This window comes from Leptidea sinapis, chromosome Z (genome assembly GCF_905404315.1).
Source record: "Leptidea sinapis chromosome Z, ilLepSina1.1, whole genome shotgun sequence".
In the NCBI taxonomy this organism is placed as follows: domain Eukaryota; kingdom Metazoa; phylum Arthropoda; class Insecta; order Lepidoptera; family Pieridae; genus Leptidea; species Leptidea sinapis.
The window spans coordinates 16,109,853-16,129,077 of NC_066312.1; the positions used below are offsets into that span (position 1 = coordinate 16,109,853).

The 19,225-nt window shown below is 32.8% G+C and overlaps 1 protein-coding gene across 2 annotated transcripts in view; it reads left to right on the forward strand.

Annotated features, from left to right (window-relative positions):
• The window catches only part of LOC126978796 (uncharacterized), a 106,935-nt gene that overhangs the window by 20,949 nt on the left and 66,761 nt on the right, over nt 1–19,225 (forward strand). For both annotated transcript variants that reach the window (XM_050827872.1, XM_050827873.1), the window contains exon 2: nt 9,146–9,230. In XM_050827872.1, coding sequence (XP_050683829.1) covers nt 9,156–9,230 — 75 coding nt within the window. In that variant the 5' untranslated portion in view covers nt 9,146–9,155. The remainder of the gene's footprint in view (nt 1–9,145; nt 9,231–19,225) is intronic.

Genomic DNA, 19,225 nt, shown 5'->3' on the forward strand with positions numbered 1-19,225 from the left:
TTCATGCTACGATCGCCCTTTCTCACTCTCTATCAATCGGTCTTAATCACTCTCTCTTCTTAGACAAAAATGTCCCACATTTTCGTGTCACTCTATTGCGTTTTATCCGTAAAAATTTAACCCTCATTCGTGCAAAGAAGTTTCACTTCAATAGAATGCATGAATTTAAAAAACACGTCACAAAGAGTAAGTTATTTATAATATCAATTGATACGTCTAAGGAAAATTAGACGACTGCCAGAAAGTTAGAGTGAAAAGTCTTGCCGTGTTTGTTTTCCCATGTTGGTTGTTCTCGCAAGCCATTTCAATTATCTCTATTTACTATTACTATGTTAGGTACGCTCAAGTGTGTGTGTGTTTCAAGGTACGTATTTGACAAATAAGACACCATCTAGATTCTTTGAGTTGATGTATTATTTTAATTGTAAAAACTTATTTAACTGAATGAGATAGAGCCGTCACGACCGGCTCGTTATGTTCGCGTTACAAATCAGATCCATCCACAGAATCTACTTTACAGTTGATAACCTACTCAAGCCCTGAGACCTGAGAGTTGAAAATGGTTAGCTCAGTTGGAAAGAGCGCTCGGACGGAACCCGAGAGGTCGCGGATTCGTAACAGTATGTAGTGTGGTAGACACTCACGTTTTTTTTTCTCGAAATTATATCAGTGATGTAATATAGACAATGAAATATATAGCATATATATATTCCGAGTGGTTAGCGACCCTACCTTCTAAGCTAGATTATGGGTGTTACCCATAATCTACTATCTAATAAACGGCGCTTATTTCTACCGTGAAGCAGTTATGTATAAACATTATTGGGTTTGGGTCTGAAGGGCGCCCTAGCTAGAAAAATTACTGGGCAAACGAGACTTAACATCTTATGTCTCAAGGAGACGAGGGCAAATGTAGTGCTAATCAGATCATTTGGATATTTCAAGAAATCAGAGCGGCACTGCAGTGTAATGGGCAGGGCGTCTCATTTACCATCAGCTGAATGCCCTGATTGTCTTGTCCCTTATTGTCATAAAAAAATACACAACAACGTAAAATCAGCTCTCATCCAATACTCAAAAAGGTCAGGCTGTATCGTCGACATAATAATAATATAGAATAGAATATGTTGAATCCTCGGCTTTCATTTTTTATTGATAAGCACGTCAAGGTACGAACACCACCAACCTTGTGCACGCTCAGCTCCATTATCCAAATTGCCATTATGGAAGCTGCCGCCGATATATCAAAAAGTGAATAGCGACAGAATCAGCGACAGTATGGTGGTGCTAAATGCACTGCAGTGTAACTTATTTACCTCAACGCTAATCTGCGAGTGTCACTAATCCTTGGAAGTAGCTCTTTATAACGGGGCGACTCTATAACGGATCTAGGGATACATTGTTGATATGGAACTGATGAAGGTGATAAACTGGCATGATGACCCATATAGCCCAGTTAGTGACCCTCCTACTGAACTTAGGTCCTGGGTTCGAATCCCGGTAGGTGCAAACATTTATATGTTGAATATGGTTGTTTGTTTGTGAGTCATGGATGTTTTTATGTAATTATGTATGTTTGAGTAATTATACTGTATTAAATATATCATTATCTTGTACCCATAATACAGGCTATGCCTAGTTTGGTGCAAGATAATTTGTGTTATAGTGTGTCTGGTTACGTCCTCTCTTACAAATAAGTCGATCCGAAAAGTCGGCGAACAACCTGTTTCGTACGATCTATTTTTTAATTTGACTATTTGACGAACACCTCACTATAACAACCAGTATTATATATAACTATTTCCCACTAATATTTAAGAATTAGATAATATCAACGAGAGGTTAGGATTATAATATATACGAGCACGTAGGTTCTCCTGGTCGAAAGATATTCTGAAAGCTGTGTAATGCAGAAACCTAAAAATGAAGGTGCTTTTCTTCCACTACTTGCAATAACTCACAGTCCTCATACAACGTAAAAACGTCTATGATTCTTTGGCTTTCGAATGGTATAAAAAGAAATTGTATGATAGATAAACAAATAAATACCTCTACATCGTCTCTACATCACATAAATACAAAATCATTGTTTTAGGGCGCCGCTGATCTTGACCACATACTCTAGGCATTTCCTGCCTATTACTAATGAGCACAGTCTGGGTGTCTCGTTGTCTCATTTTTTCAATATTTCTACTTTTTTTTTGCTTCGTCTCCTTTGCTATTTAATTCAGTCATGTCATTATATGTTTTTTTTTTCGACTTCAATTGAATATTATTAGAACAATAATTATTTAATATTAAAATATTTTAAGTTTAGAATAAGTGAACTCGCTATTCCTCACATAAGCACTTAAGTTTCTTGAGGACGGCTTAAATTGTTTAGTAGTTTGTGTCTTGTATATTTTGAACAATAAATAAAAGATAAAAAAAAAGATATGTACTCGTATACTACAACTCCAAGTTGTATACTTATATTTTAGTGTCATTATTTTTCTGTTTTGGCTCCCACTATTGAAAGAAAATTACTGAAGCACTCACGTAAAAAAATTTATTGGAGCTCACGCTCACTTGTTTATAGATGTCTCGCTCCGCCCATTTGGCAATGCGTCACTGATGGAGTATTTGATCGCGTAATTACAATCCCTAGTGGTGTTTACCGGAGCGATATAATTTTACTAGCTTTTTACTGTATTAGCTCACAACTCCTTGTGAATCTATTCTAAGGATAAATGTGACTATTATATTATTTAAATATTTAAGCCGAATGCCGGCTGCTGAGTATATCTATATAGATTTTTATCCCTGATTATCGATTGGTCCTTGCTCGATGACTGGGTATCAATGGGTAATTTAATTATAATAAATTGTATTACATCATTCCGACTGTGTTGCGAGAGATCAGATGTTTGTACGCTCGTTTATTTTTTTTTAAGAGGACACACGGGCATACTTTATAGGACTTGGTAAAGCAACCGCCCATGGACATCCATGACACCAGGGATCAAGATGCGTTGCCAGATTTAAGTTGGGAGTATGCGGTATGGTTGAAGTTCCCTAAATCGGTATCGTATTGGTTCGAAAAAAGTGCAGCCGGTTCTTGTTTCTACAATGGCGGTGCAACTTGTATGTCTGTCTGCAAAATGTTCTATTGCATACTTAGAATATACATTAAGACAATAATATATATGCATTATATTATATTTACTAGATCACACCCACGACTTCGTACGCGGACTTGTATTTAAATTTTTTACAAATCCGGCGGGAGCCTTTGATTTTTCCGGGATAAAATATGCCTACGTCCTTTCCCAAGCTCTAGTCTATGGCTGTCTATTTTTGTACCAAATTTCATCAAAACAGGTTCAGTGGCTCCGGCGTAAAAGCGTAACAAACAAACAAACAAACTTACATTTACATTTATAAAATTAGGAAGGATATAATTCTTGCGTAAATAGATTTACATTTTGGGGATTACATTTTCAACTGTATAACACTTTCATTCTTCAATGGGGTATATTAGAGCCTTGGAGACACGTTGACAGGACGTCAGTCAAGTAATTTACTTACGTGACATTCTGAAAGGGAAAAGACCATAATATAACTCCAGCTTAAAGTAGGTAATGACATATACTCGTCTTCTTCGTTTCGGACGCAAACTGAATATATAATTACTATTTCGTTTACGAACTGGCCACGTAAAAGTATCACTCCATTGCAGGAGTTCTTACTAAACTTAAATTTAATATTTTTTTTTATTAATTATAAGTAATAACGTTTATCCTCTTTTTATACGCTTTCTATTAGCTTCACTTGTATGTTTGTATGTATGTATGTAACTGACTCCTTTAGACGCGATTTTAACCCACTTTAAACGGACCGATTTCATTCAAACTTTGTAGATTTATCGAGGACCGATGACAATACACTAATTTGATAAGATTATTCCATTATTCAATCTAAAAGCAAACTAAGATTTTTGTCAATTTATATATTTTTATTTATAGTCGATAAGGCAGGAATAGATGTTAAAGTACTTAATACTTTTAAAAATACGCTTTTATAGAAAAATTAACTAAAAAATGAAAAATAAATTATAGTTTAAAAAAACTAAAAAGCACGCTTTATATAAAATTCAACTAAACAATTTATAGGCTGGATCACTTGGCGTTGCGTAGAGACGTCGCTTCATTGTGTGTCTTCTACCGCATTTATCACGGGGAGTGTTCCGAAGAGTTGTTTACGACACGCCACGAGTTAGGATATCATCCCCACCATCTGGATGTGTGGCGGTCCTCCACAGTGCGGTTTTCAAGGACCTTTCTTCCTCGTACTACAAAGCTGTGGAATGAGCTTTCCGGGACGATACGACATACCTACCTTCAAAAAAAGCGCGTACACCTTCCTTAAAGGCCGGCAACGCTCTTGTAATTCCTCTGGTGTTGCAAGAGAATGTGGGCGACGGTGATCACTTAACACCAGGTGACCTCGCTCGTCCTCCTATTCCATAAAAAAAAATGAATAAATTTAAATTGAAAATAGTGTAAAAAAAATATATTTTGCTGTAAAAAAGCGTGGGATGCTTTTTAAGATATTATTAAAATAATAATTCTTCTACACCCCACGCATTTTTACAATAAAATATATTTCTTTTTATACTATTTTCAATTTAAATTTATTTTCTATTTTTTAGTAGAATTTTACATAAAGCATGTTTTTTAGTTTTTCTAAACTATAATTTATTTGTACGTTACGTGTACGTTAGTATCCATCTCTACTCTGTGCTAATACTCACTCATACACATAGTATTATTAAATAAAACTCTTATAAATCAATTACTGATTTAAACCTATGTATTGACCCATCACGATATCTCTGGAGCAATAAGGCGTAGAGACTTGAAATTTGGTAGGAATATTCCTTTAGCCGAATAGAGGCAGAATTTTCCAGGAGTTTTTTCCCGCAAGAGATTTTTTTAATTATGAAAAGAACAACGTCTGTCAGTTTAGCTAGTTTGATGTAAAATACTTTTGATCCATTAAATGGATGCGTTAAGTACGGTTCAGGCAAGAGTAAAAGATTAAGAAAAAAGTATTTGACTTATAGCGTATGTAATTCTGATACCATAATGTTTTTGGTGGAGATTTGGATATACATAAATACCCTATAAGTCCGACCGAGCGTCTTTCGTGTGGATGGCATTCTCAAAAGTATTTTTTTTTAACTCGACGTTCAAGTATCACGTGTCCGTAATGGTATTCAACATATTATATAAGGCATGTCAACAAGTTCAAAAACGTGTTAATCCTTGGTATAGATCCCAAAAATATAAGCGATAGATCATTCGATTTCGAATGATGAATAGAAAAATGTATCGTAAGTATGAATTAGCACAAAGAAAACAATTATTTTTTCACTAAAAACATAAACATTTTGATAAAGAACTTCAAAGATGAGGATTTATTAATTTCCAATCTCATTTATCTTAAATGACAACTTAAAGGTTTAAATAATGACTACATACCATATAAAACTCCTCTGCCGCGTCTGTCTGTCTGTTCGCGATAAACTCAAAAATCAAATACTACTCACCAATGGATAGCGTGGTTTGAGCATAATTTGTTATGTTTTTGAATACATTTTTGTATACATTAACGATATTTGTTGGAGGTGTTGGAAAAAAATAACCCACCTGGAAGCTTTCAACAAAAACGCTTTCTAAACCCATTGAGATATAACAAAATAATGTATGGTGGATATGTGTATATGTTACATAGGTCTACAGAAAGCTATGGCATTTATTGTCTGTCTCTTAAAGATTTTTTTTTATGAAAAGAAAGGGTTGAGACGAGCAGGACGTTCAGCTGATGGTAATTGATGGTAATGCAGTGCCGCTCAGGATTCTTGAAAAACCCAAAAATGAGCATTGCAACTTGCGCTCGTCACCTTGAGACATAAGATGTTAAGTCTCATTTGCCCAGTAATTTCACTAGCTACAGCGACCTTCAGACCGAAACACAGTAATGTTTACACATTACTGATTCACGACAGAATTAGGCACCGTTGTGATACCCATAATCAACAATTTTAACAACATAATTAACAATTTATAGTACGACTAAACTAAGCGATTGTTTTTTTTTCTTGTTTGATTTAAGCCTTAGCTGCCCTATGCATCATTATTCAATTTTAAACACACTACACACAATACAAAAAGGACAAAGGTAAGGTATTTTTTGTTTAGAATTTTTTCCCGAGAAAATGAATGGCGGCGCAAGAAAGCCTTTGAAGGAACATTTACCAATGTGTTATGATATACCGGCTTAGATTCGCTTAATACATTTTCACGTGGACTAATTTGGCTATAGACTAATTTGTATTAGTTATGATAAAGTCATTTTTTACAATGATTTGTCATTGTAAAAAATGATTATAACAAAACTAAATCAATTTGTTTGGTTTGTCATAATGTTTATGAATTTAGATATCTTTGAATACCTATCTATAACATAAAGATATAGCAATGTTTAGCAAGATATAGAGCGGTTGATCCAGCGGTGTTAATTTGTCGACTGCTCCGTTATGTGTGACAGCAGAATTAGACTTCGATCTTTACAGGCAATGTGTGGCAGTCGATAAAGACTGACTGACTGCATAAGTGATTTAAGAGCTTAATCTCTTTGTAGTCTATTTGATATGAACATGGACTGCAAGTTAACTCTAACGTATGATTAACTTACGCTGTTAAACAAACTTCCTCTAAAAATGTATAACTATAAGTACAACTAAACTAAGCATCACGGCAAATACAATTCATTAAAATTCATAAATATACAAATACTATAACCACTACATATTATAAAACAAAGTTCTCCGCCGCGTCTGTCTTTCTGTCTGCTCGCGATAAAATCAAAAACTACTGCGTCGATTGTCATGCTATTTCACCAATAGATGGCGTAGTTCTGGAAGAAGGCTTAGTATATAATTTATTAAGTTATTCTATACATTTTAGGAATCATTTACGATATTTGTTCGTCTGGGAGCTATCTACGAAAACACTGTCTAAACCCTTTGAGATTTAACAAAATAATGTATGGTGGAATAGTGTATCTTATTGAGGTTTACAGATAAGTTCCCGTTTGCTTATTATTATCTCTTAAGGAGAACATACTATATCCATTTAAAAAAAATGGCAATTATAAAGTGGTAATGGAAAAGCTGTTTGCAAAAATACGAAAATAATCCTTATCATTTTATTACTACATAATATTATATAATAATTTAGTTATACGTTTTTGTTTTATTTTTAACTTATTAACTTCGGTTACATATTTTCGATGGCTTTAGAATACATTATTTCCGTATACTTAATTTTTTTTTCTATTGACACAACAACGTTTGTTGGGTCAGACAATTGTGTATATGTCGCAGATATATTGTCGAAGCCGTGTTATTACAATTTCACTATTGATATTGTAATTAAACAGTAGATTATTTATAATATCACTAGTAATCGACTTCATTTCTTACAATTTAACGGCCTGCTTTTAGTGACATTGTAAATGTCACGGGTACACTACAGTGATATTGTAAGGCAATGATATTTTGAAAATTACACTGGTCGTTAGTTTAAGAGGCCGTCTCTGGTTGGTCTGTTTCTTGTATTTATTATACAGTTATTATTTTTAAGTTATGCCTTAGTCTAATCAGCAAACTTTTATCTAAGCAAATCGATCTTTGTTTACTAGTAGGTCCCAAAAACAAATTTACACTGTTAATTACAACGCACGGGCCGCAACGGGCGAAAAGTGCCAGAACTGGTTTGGCCCTTGTTCACTACTATTTTAACAATAATTTCAGATGGAAAATTGCATACACACTCCTATTGTATGTTTACTATTATTGTTTTGCAAATTTCCCTCGATGCCTCACACTGCTTACATCATTTGTAATATACCTACATTTATAATTATATCGTATATAATTCAAATATTTTTCACTTATTGAAAGTCAAAGACTACCACCCATTCTAAAAAGAATGCCTTAGACCTGACAAGTATGGACGCAACAAACTCAGCTCAGGGCTTTTTTTTTCATCAAAAAATATGTTTACGAAGTAATATTGTACAAATACACTTATTACTAATAAGTAATGGTCGAGGAAGGTCGATCCATTCCCAATCTAATCCAATTAAAAAAGTCACCTATGTTATAGTAAACATTACCACACAAAACATTTTTTAACAATTATTTTGAATATCGTAATACCTTTGTATTTGAACACTTTCTGGGATTTCGTTTAAAAGCTGTGCGTAGATCGCCCCACAAAAGACTTACTAACTCGACTTAGCCGAGTTGTAGGCATAGCAAGTTTATGTTTGTTCCTCGTGTTAAAGTTATGATTATCACAGTTTCGAGCTTTAGTTTTATTTCTTTAAATTATTCTCTTAATGATTCTTTAGGACCTAGGTTATAAATAGAGCGAATAGCCCTTTTCTGCAGCACAAAGATGGTATTAATATCGGCTGCACTACGCCATAACAATATATCATAGGACATAATACTATAAATATAACTAAAGTATACTAGTCACGCCGTATCAATGTCAGTTAACTGTCTATTTTTTTTAAATCTAATCCTTCAATATGGGGGCCCCAAATATAGCAGATTCCACTGGTTTTACCACCTCTCCGTTTAATAAAATATTTGTTTTAACATTTTGCGCGGTAAATTTAATATATTTAACAATAAGTTAACCGTTAAACCAGTACACGATGTTAGATAGAGCAAAGTTTACTTCGTCATATAAAACTTGGCTTCTTTTAACTTTAAACATATATAACTTTAATTAATTAAAAAAATTATATTAATTACTTATATAATGTATAATATACTTATATTCACAATGTGTCCGAGACATTACCATTGTGATGTCTCTGACACACTGTTTTAGTGACATTTCACTTAAACCAGGCCGTTAAATTGTAATAATCATTTATTACAATTTAACGTTTGACTTGAATTTGAATTTACCGAGTAATTATAATATCACTTGTGAAATTGTAATATATCAGCTTTGACAATATAACTACGACATAATATATCTAGTATAAAGTAAAATATTTTAATAATAATTTTTGCTTCCAGAACCGTTACAATGCCGATTATACAATCTTGTTGCTGTTGGCGAAGCCTTCGTCGAGGATGCTACGCTTCAGCTGTATATACCATGGTATGTGTCTTGACATTATCATTCATCGAATTCCTATAAGAAATTGGTCTAATATATATCAAACAACCTTCGTCTGGTGAACCGAGAAATAAACTCTATAACAACAAAAATACAATTGTTTATTCAGTTTTTACTTACGTTCACAATGTAATCCCATATATTATAACATTAGGAAATGGAGGAACAGTTTCTTGTCATCACACGACAGCAGATTGGCGTCAGCAACTCAATTGTGGCTCGGCTTGTCCTGTCTGGGATTGGTTTACGGTTTATCATATTATGCGGTTTCTACATAACAAAGATCAAATATATTTCGGTCTATTGCAAATTTCTACATCCGATCACAATCCTTAAAATATGACAATCGAAAATTATTAATATCATATTACTAAATATTTTTATATATGGAAAATCGTATTGATATTTTCACTACATTAAAATAACTAAGAGTGACACATTTGATTAATTGAATAGGGAACTTGTTTATTAAATATTATCATAGTTTAATTTTTATAATAATATAGACTGTTTTTATACGTTCTAAATTAGCTTTGCTCGTATGTCGTATCTAGTTATTTTACAGAATCTTTGAAAAATTTACACCCAATTCAATTTGTCCGATTTACTTGTTTTGATACACTTATCACAGATGGATGATATATTATAATAAATGACTTTGGCCTTGTATGTTAACCCAGGATCTTGAAGATAAATAAAAAAAGAATAATAGACAGATATGAAAACTTAGAAACTTACCGTTAAACATTTGGAATTTCATAATGTTTCAAAAACAAGTAAATTATTAATTTAAATTTATTTTTTAAACTTATTTTCAATAAGATAATATTAATCAAATAAAAACACTATTACGACTATGAACAGTATATACACATTGAACTTTTCATTAAATCCATTCAATTTCACTTATAAGATATACATATCACTAAAGTTGCACAATACGTCAGCTGTATAGCTACAGATATACTGCCATAAGCATTTCGGTGACGCGAACTCACGAGATATCACGAGAGACCCATCCAAAAAGTGACCAAAGTGGCTAAAGAAATTTTCACTTCAAAAAATATACGGCAAACACACGATGTAGGAAGATCCCGAACCTTTTAAATATATTATTCGAAATTATATTTGAGAAAAACTAAAAAAGGAATCTTAAAAATAATTTAATTTTCTTTAAATTCAATGATTTATTAAAATAAAATAAGCTGTGTACTTTATATCGCTATACAATAAACTCTCAACATTAACAGACTTATAAATTTTCACTTTTACATTACGTAAGCATTCGTCGCTACTCTGTGCTTTTACTAAATAATTATGTATCTTTTATTTTAAAACTGGTAGGGAACCCCTCATTTTTGCTCCGCCCTTGACCGGGTTTTATATGATTCGTGGAGCTAAATTTACGACTCAATTTGGATCAGCACTGATAGAGGCGTAATGCGGACAAAATTTACGCTGTTATAAGAAGTAACACCAAACGGGACACAGCGGGAAAACCAATCCTCAACCTTCGAACTAAATAACACAATGGTTTGTTAATATAAAAACTATCAATTGTTCACAAAATATAGTTATTAAATACCAAAAATTAATTGACTAAATTAGATTGTTAACAATTTATTATGTTGCCTTAGAACAATTATTTTGGGCTATAATTATAACGAATTATAATTATTATAATATATATCGATAAAACATAAAAAATGCAATTATATGTTATTCCCTATTTTTATGTCGTCTTGCACCAAGCCCGAGTTATTTCAAAATGTTTAAAAATTAAACAGAAGACTTACACAATTCCACCTGCAACTTTTAATATTTATGAAAATGGCATGGACGATAAAACTGAACCTCGTTCAAGCTGATAATTTAAAAGATGATAATTTCTTGTTTCAAAGTGTTACCTGAGTATGATTATAATGAGAACTGTTAAAGGTCGTACAGCAGCGGGTGGTATAACGGGCTGCTTTGATCACGTTATTTCCTTTCAAGCGTAAATCTCTGGAACGGGCATGAGCAAAGAGTATGGCATGAGTAGCTGTGGATAAATATATGTATAAATAATATACGACATACAGTTCGAACAGTATTCCAACTATTCGGATAAATACGAGTTCACAAATTTCGATCTGTTAATTAATTGTTAATGTGATTGGCAATCAAGGTATTAAAATGTAATGGGCCCTGAATAGATATAAAATTAGTAACATTTATAGCCTAACAGTGTAACAGTGTACAGTAACTACTGCATGAGCAAGTTTGTTTTGTCCACTGCAATGACGTTCTTTCTATACATTGGTCGAGTAATATACTAAAGAAAGAGGCTACGCTACGCTGATATATTGCTGACTGTTTACGAATTGTCAATCCAAATAGGTTACAGTAACAATAATTCACTTCCTTTTTTATCGTGCTGTATCTCCGCCGCCCGCTGACTCTCTTTCGCCCATTCTTCGGCAGTCTTTTTTGAATGGGTGGTAGTTTTTGATGTTCAATAAGTGATTTTGAATCCTATTTTGAATAAAAATATTTGAATTTGAATTTAAATATACGCATGCTGTGTCGACGAATTCCGTACTATCTTGAAACGGCACACATCTACATGGTGGTGAAGATATTTTAGTTCTAGTGTGTGAAGCAATGGTGGAACTAGGTGATAGGGATGAGGTCCAAAACTTTTTTTAAACATCTCCCATGACAAATGCGGTAGAAGACACACAAGCGAAGTCTCTATGTATGAAGTATCGCAATCAAATCGTTCGAGCTGATTCTGAAGTTGATACAATATAATAAATTGTAGAAGAATCTTATTTTAAGATCTATAACTCCTTTGAGTGACATACTGCAACTATGTCTATTGTGTCATTAAGCTATATAGGGTGGTTTTCTAAGAAGGGCAAGATGGCCAAGTCGGAAACTACAAGACTTAGACAAAAGTTGTGAAAGGAATCATGCCCTCGATTTATAAGAAACCAATAACTGCATATTTAGGTTTTTTTTTAATTTCTTGAACTTTTTTTGGAAATCGACCCCAATGATTTTTCAAAAAAATTACATTCAAAAATATTTATTACTAAAAATTAATGGAAATACCAAATTTTCTGTTTAATTATTTTTACACAGAAGAAAACTTAGCTTTATATTATAAAAAAGTCTTCTTCCAGTAAAATATTACATCTACAATATTTAAGGTACTTTCCCTCCTTGTGAAATATAAAACTCCGCTTATAAAATATGTAAGAAATAATAGCAGAATAGAAGAAGTGCTCAAGTGCGAGTCAGACATTTACACATAGGGCTCCGTACCATCTTAAAAGATTATTCCTTGTGCTATGCATGTAAAAATATACTAATTTAATTTTTATAATTAATCCCAGAAGTGAGGGTTTCCAGTTTAAAAATAACAAATTGTTTAAACATATAAAAGTTATGAATTAAAATTCGCCTTCTAAGGAGAAGTAGAAATATTTATGCTTGACAACGTTACCAATCACTGAAACTTCAATAAAAGCTTGTAATTTAGTATGGAAGTCGTCGATCTCCTAACGTCTAATAGCCGTTTTCAATAACCCATCTACCCTTAGTTTAAGTTACAGATACATCGCTGTCACCGTTTAATGAGAAGATCTTATCCAGCCATAGTTATGTCCAATATAGTTATAGTCTAATGCTATCTGTCAATAGGTTATATTGAAATGTAAGTAAGCGTAAAAGGATAGATTTGTCTACGTCTAGTAAGTTAAACTAAGGATAGATAGGTTATTGAAAACAGCCTATAATCTTGTTGGATTAAGCTATCTCAACAGCACTCATAAAGGCATGCTAACGTATAAATTCATGTTTAATTTATGCGTCCTTCAACAGCCACGATAAGTATTTGAAGAGGAAAATTATAGAGCTCCACTTGACGCCCGGTTATTACCTTTAACTGATTCAATGAAAATGTTACTTACACTTTCATCATAAATTTGATTAATTTGGAAAATCTTGTAATAATTTAATATTTAGTTTCGAGCTTTTAAAATTTTATAATCTTAGTTATTAAATTCTAAGGTTATAAATACATTTTGATTAATAAATTTATGGCCGTTCCCAATATACTAACTACACATAGAGATAAATTACTACCTTCTACTGTCTGTAATTAGCAGTCAATAATCAGAAGCTGTCCCAATATACCCGAAAATTCATTCTTATCGCCTTATATTGGGACGCGTGAATTGAAATTTTAATACAAATTTCTTTTTCGGTTTTCTTGTCACTATACTTTAATAACTTTTATATTAAGTCGTTCTTCTTGTTAATTCTCAGTGTTGCTCTTTGGACTGATTTATTTGGACGTGTAACGTTTCCCGCGTTAAATAGCAAGGCTGCTTGACATTCGAAATACTTCAGCATTATCATTGTATTGACAGTGTTGTCAGCGATTCAGTCAACATTTAGCATATTTTTGGTTTATTCTGGAGTATAACTTTATGGTTAGTTTATTTGTAAGGCCGTATCTATATAACGGGGCAGGGCCGGTCACACATACCCAAAATATTATGCACTTTTCTAAGAAAGCATAAAGTCGTTCTCCCTTCAATATCTTCCAAACCAAGACGAATATTAAGCCTGCGTGCACTTAGTCTAGGATCTCTCGCTTTTTCTGCCTACATCTACTTCCGATTCGTCTCTACTATGGGTAACACGAGTAACTGGTAATCCCAAACTAGGCATAGTCTGTACTATGTTCACAAGACAACAATATATATTCTAATATAATATACTTACTCGGAAACAAATAGTCATATTCGTCATATTAATGTTTGCACCTACCGGGATTCGAACACGGGACCTCTAGCTCAGTAGGCAGGGTCACTAACCACTGGGCTATAGGGGTGGTCGTATAGAATGTGTGTGAACAACGCAATAAACGAGCTGGGTCGCTTACCTGCACTAGCGCCTGTACGTGTGGGGTCTATTTAATCAATCAGTCTATTTGATCAACAATGACTTTTAAATTATTATACCTAGAGTAGTGATTCGTATATGAATTTGTTAAACAAGTCAAATATTATTATGATATTAGAAAAAATGATGAGTGTAGTTTTCGCACAATTTCAAAATAAAGTGCCCAGATGTGCTCAAATACTGTAAAATAAACTTTCTCCCTTCTACAAACACAAGAAAACAGTTATTAGCTTAGCTTAGCTTTTTTTATAGTATTAGTTACTCTACACCTTGAGCCCCTTCAAAACGTACAATCTGAACCGACGTTGTTTTACAAATAAAGGTAAATTTTGCTGAGAAATAATAAAACTATCTGCACACTGGTAGGGTGTTGGAATTGAATGAACTATATGGGGTATTTTTAAAAACGTTTTATTACTACATGCCGGGACACATTGTATAGTTATTATTGTGTATATCTTACTGGTTATTTTCGCTAGGTACGAGCGGGACTGCTCAGTCTCGTCAAATTTCACTTCAAAAGCGGGTGAACTGTATTTGTTTTCATTCAAGAGGAGAAAAAAAGAGCAAACGGGTCACTTGATGGTAAGTGGTCACCATAGCCCACATTGTTTATAACACCAGAGGATTCACAAGAGCGTTGCCTTATAAAGCGCCGAATTAACGCACATATGAATTCAAAAACCAAATTAACTAACTTGAAATGCATTAATATACTTATATTTGCATTAAACTTCAAAGTTCATATTATGTTTTCAATTCTCTCATCATACAAACACAAATCTTAAAGTTCGAGGATCTCTCATAATTATTATAATTCATGTGCGATTGTAAGAATAATATCTAGACACAACGGCATCATCCTTTGCAAAATTAGTCAGTATTTATTATAACCTAATATAAAATTATCTGCCTACTACAATTCTTATTGTACATTGTGATACAAGGGTGGAAAGTAGGTTTTTACAAACGAGCTGTCATTAGCAAAAAGGCGATTAAGGCAAGGGTTTTAAATGTGATAAGTTGACAATAACCTACATACCCGTGTCTCATACGAAATTTATCAATATAGCTATGGGAAATCGTAAAAGAACAATTCTAAGGATTAAGAAATATGTTTATTTCAACATACTTTCAGAAAATGGCGCGTTTTGACTGCTGGGTTTTTTTTTACAACGAAACTAGGCAACGGGTTCGTACACATATACAGCCTGTTGGTTATTTGGAAAAATATTTTGATGTGAAAGTAAATATATTAAAATTGTTTATTAAACATAATAATCCACCACTTAAAATAATTTTAATTTTTTTTAAATCTATTCTATTTTATTTTATTTTTGGAACCTCCTTGCTACAATTTTTTTAAATTGAGTTATAAATTTTAAAGTAACGATCTAACTCGTATAATAAAGATGCCTATGCAAAAGATTTAATTTTTGAATCATATAGCTTCTGAAAATACGTCATCTTTAACAACAACATACATTAATATATTTTTATTAACCTGAAAACTACCAAACGGTTTGTGAAGTATAATTTATTATAGAGTCTATCAGATTAGTTACAATTTAGTAAACTGTGATAGATAGTCCTTTGATAGATAAACCTTGCATTCTAAAAATAGCGGCAACACACGATTCATCATATTGTATATTCATCAAACACAGGACGGAATGAGCTCTCGTCAGCTCATATTGTTGATTCTCAATATATATTTAAAAGGTATGTCTCCATCAAGTCTCTTTCTTGCAATTCTAATGGATAAAAAGAACATAATATTGGACGTCATAGGCTTAGTATTACTATCTCTGTCATATATATCTTTTATCCAGTATAATCTTCATGTGCAGTTTTATATAAGTACTCTGTTTTACTTCGTACAGAAAACTATACCGCGTAAGCCTCTTCACACTGCACTGAATGCAACTGAAAGCCCGTGCTATATAATTCAAGTAAATATAATTCTACGAAAAATAAAAACATTTTATAGAGGTTGAATTTTTGTTTTGAGCTTTGGCATAATCATTTTGAACACTCCTTCAGATTTTATTTTATTGCTGATCAAAACGTATTCCACTCTTTAGGTCTGAAAAGTAATCAAAGAAAGTTGCAGTCAGAGATAGTTTTTCTAAGCAATGTTTGAGATTCCCGCTGGTATTTTCAAAGAGCGAAAACCTCTCTCTATCTACAACCTACACGCACGGTCAGTTGCCTTCACTCTTTCACATGTTCCTGACACCTCATTACTCTGTCAAAAGGTATTTTAGGTATCATAAGATTTTGAGAAGCTCTTTCCAAATATTTTCATTAATTTTAAATTGCCTTTTTGTGAAGTATAGCGCGTCAAAGCATAATTTACATTATTATCTGTCCATTATCGCTATTAAACAATATCGCAATGATATTTTTATTGTATAAGTGCTATAAAAAAGCTTATATACCAACTTGTATACCCATGGTTTCTAATCAACAATATTCTGGATTGCCTCCCACTATTGAATGAGATCTAAAGACGTGTTCACGTCAAAAGGGCAACATTTGAAACTTCATACATATTGTTGGTGCTTGGCGCGAAACACTGGCAATATACGTTTCTATTAGCCAATCAGTTTGTTGATTGAAAGCGTAACAATCATGAACGTTGATTGCATTGTCTATTGCGCCAGCGGGATTGAATTTTGAAATACAGTTCCTTCCTGCACCCGGATGATCATATTGATCGCATTATTATAATCAATACTAGCATGCTGGTAAATAAAAGTCCTTTCTTGCTATGGTTAAGCAATTGATTAAGAATAATCGTTTATACATTCTCTTTATTATTATTCTATAGATGATATCTCCTATATGAGTCTATTTCCTTTCCTAGTAGTGAGCAACTTAGCTAACTCAACAGATAGGAATAGTAAGCAATGTCTGTACATAAGTACAGACATTGCTTACTTATGTACAGACATTGTTAGTAATGTAAGTATTTTATGTTTTGATGAACCGTGTCGTATCGATTGGTTGGTTTGTTATACATAACTCTTAATACGTAATAGAAATGTTATTTTCTTTGGGGAAAACTAATGCCTTTATACATTACATACATTGCAATGCTCCGGGTGCTGAGGCCTTTTTTTTATGGAAAAGGAGGTCAAGCGAGACGTTAAACGATCACCGCCGCCCACATTCTCTTGCAAAAACTAAATCACTATAAACTCACTGGTGGTCCAAATACCAACTGCGAGGCGACATATTTAACGCAGCTATCTTGTAGTTCATTCTTATTTAGATTTCTATAGTTGAAATAGACCTTGATTTTTAGGGATTTCAAGGAACTGCAGAATTTAATATGTATGTAAACGAACAGATCGACTATAAAATGATCCAACATGGGATATTCTATAATAAGTACCTACATAATTCAAAATCATTAACCCACGTTTCGTTTTAAATTATTATATTACACTCTCTTAAACCAAGGTGGGCATTTATGTAATGGACGATGGTTTCGATGCCTAAGTATCCTTAAAGTACAGGACCTATCCGTTGAGGCTATTATCAAGATTGAACGTTTTTTGTCCATCTCTAGGACAGGCAAAGTCGAACCCTGAAATAGACGAAAAAACAAAAATAATTATCAACATTCGACGCCATGTCGATGAAATGTTCTCTTCGAATATCTATCTGTTCATAAAGATAGTATTTTGCACTTTTAGGAGTACTCATATTTTCAACATTTTAAATCCAAAATATTAAACACCGTAGAGAGTTTCAACAGTATTATTTACCTCAGGGTTACGAAAGGAAATAATGACTTGCTTTACTTTGACATTTCGTGACATACTCATATAATTGAACATTGTCGAGAAGTTTTGAAAATAATAGGTACGTGATGTGAAAACTTTAGATCCCTTTTTAAGAATGTTGCCGGCCACAGAGTAATGTAAGTTTGGTTAGAGCAAAAGTTTTCATAGAATGATATGCAGATTTTGAAAAAGATAAACATTGTAACCTGTACATTGTAAAGTGATTGATAAAATAAATTGAATATATCAATCACAGTTTACGTTAATACCTTCCTACGTTACGTTTAGTCAGAAGATCAGATAGATGGCAGATAAGAGGAAAAAACGTTTAAAAAGGTCCATGACGAGATTCTGCTTTCGTTAAATAATAAAAAAAAATACATTAACATTGCTTGGTCATTTTTTTATGAATTATTGTCGAAAAAGGTCGTACACATGGCGATATTTGGTAAAGATAATACTTTACAAGTAAGACTCTATTAATTATATACAAAATTTGTATCTTTAAGATTACACTTTTATGTTACGTTTTAGTTGTTTTATTTGTGCGTATAAGAGAACACGGTGCATTAGTGAGCTTAAATATTTAGATTAACTTATTTTATATTCGGAGAGTGTTTCTGCTCACAAGGCAATCTAGAGAGATCAGGGATTGTCTACAGTAACCCTCTTAAATGAATTTATCATATATGCTGTCGACATTAAGAAAATATGTTTTCAGATACATGTAGGCACGTACATCAATCTTGACGCAGACTGTATAATTTTGTTCTTTATATTTATGTAAGTTACATACGAGCCAACATTAATACTGGTTACAGTTTCGCCATTTTGATTTACAGATGACTTGATGCAAGGTTCTATCACTCATTCTGGTATGTGTTCAAAATACGAAATCATTTACAGTGCAGCTCACAAATAGTTTGTTTTTCTAAGTATACCTTCACTGGTAAACCTCCCTTATGTGTTGCAAGATACTAAAGACTACGGTTATTATTTATCTAGTCAATCCAGTGCATAAAAGGCTTTTATTTTATTAAGAGTGTTATTACTACCTTTATTTACCTTTAACCTTTACTTTATACAACTTATACATTTAGTAATTAGAGTTTATCAAAAATATTTTATTTCGTAGGTAAATTGAAATTTGTCATTTTTTCATACAGCTCGTTCGGAAGGCACATTTCCTTAGAGAAGAACGAGCCAGAAACTCTTAGGCTTTTTTTC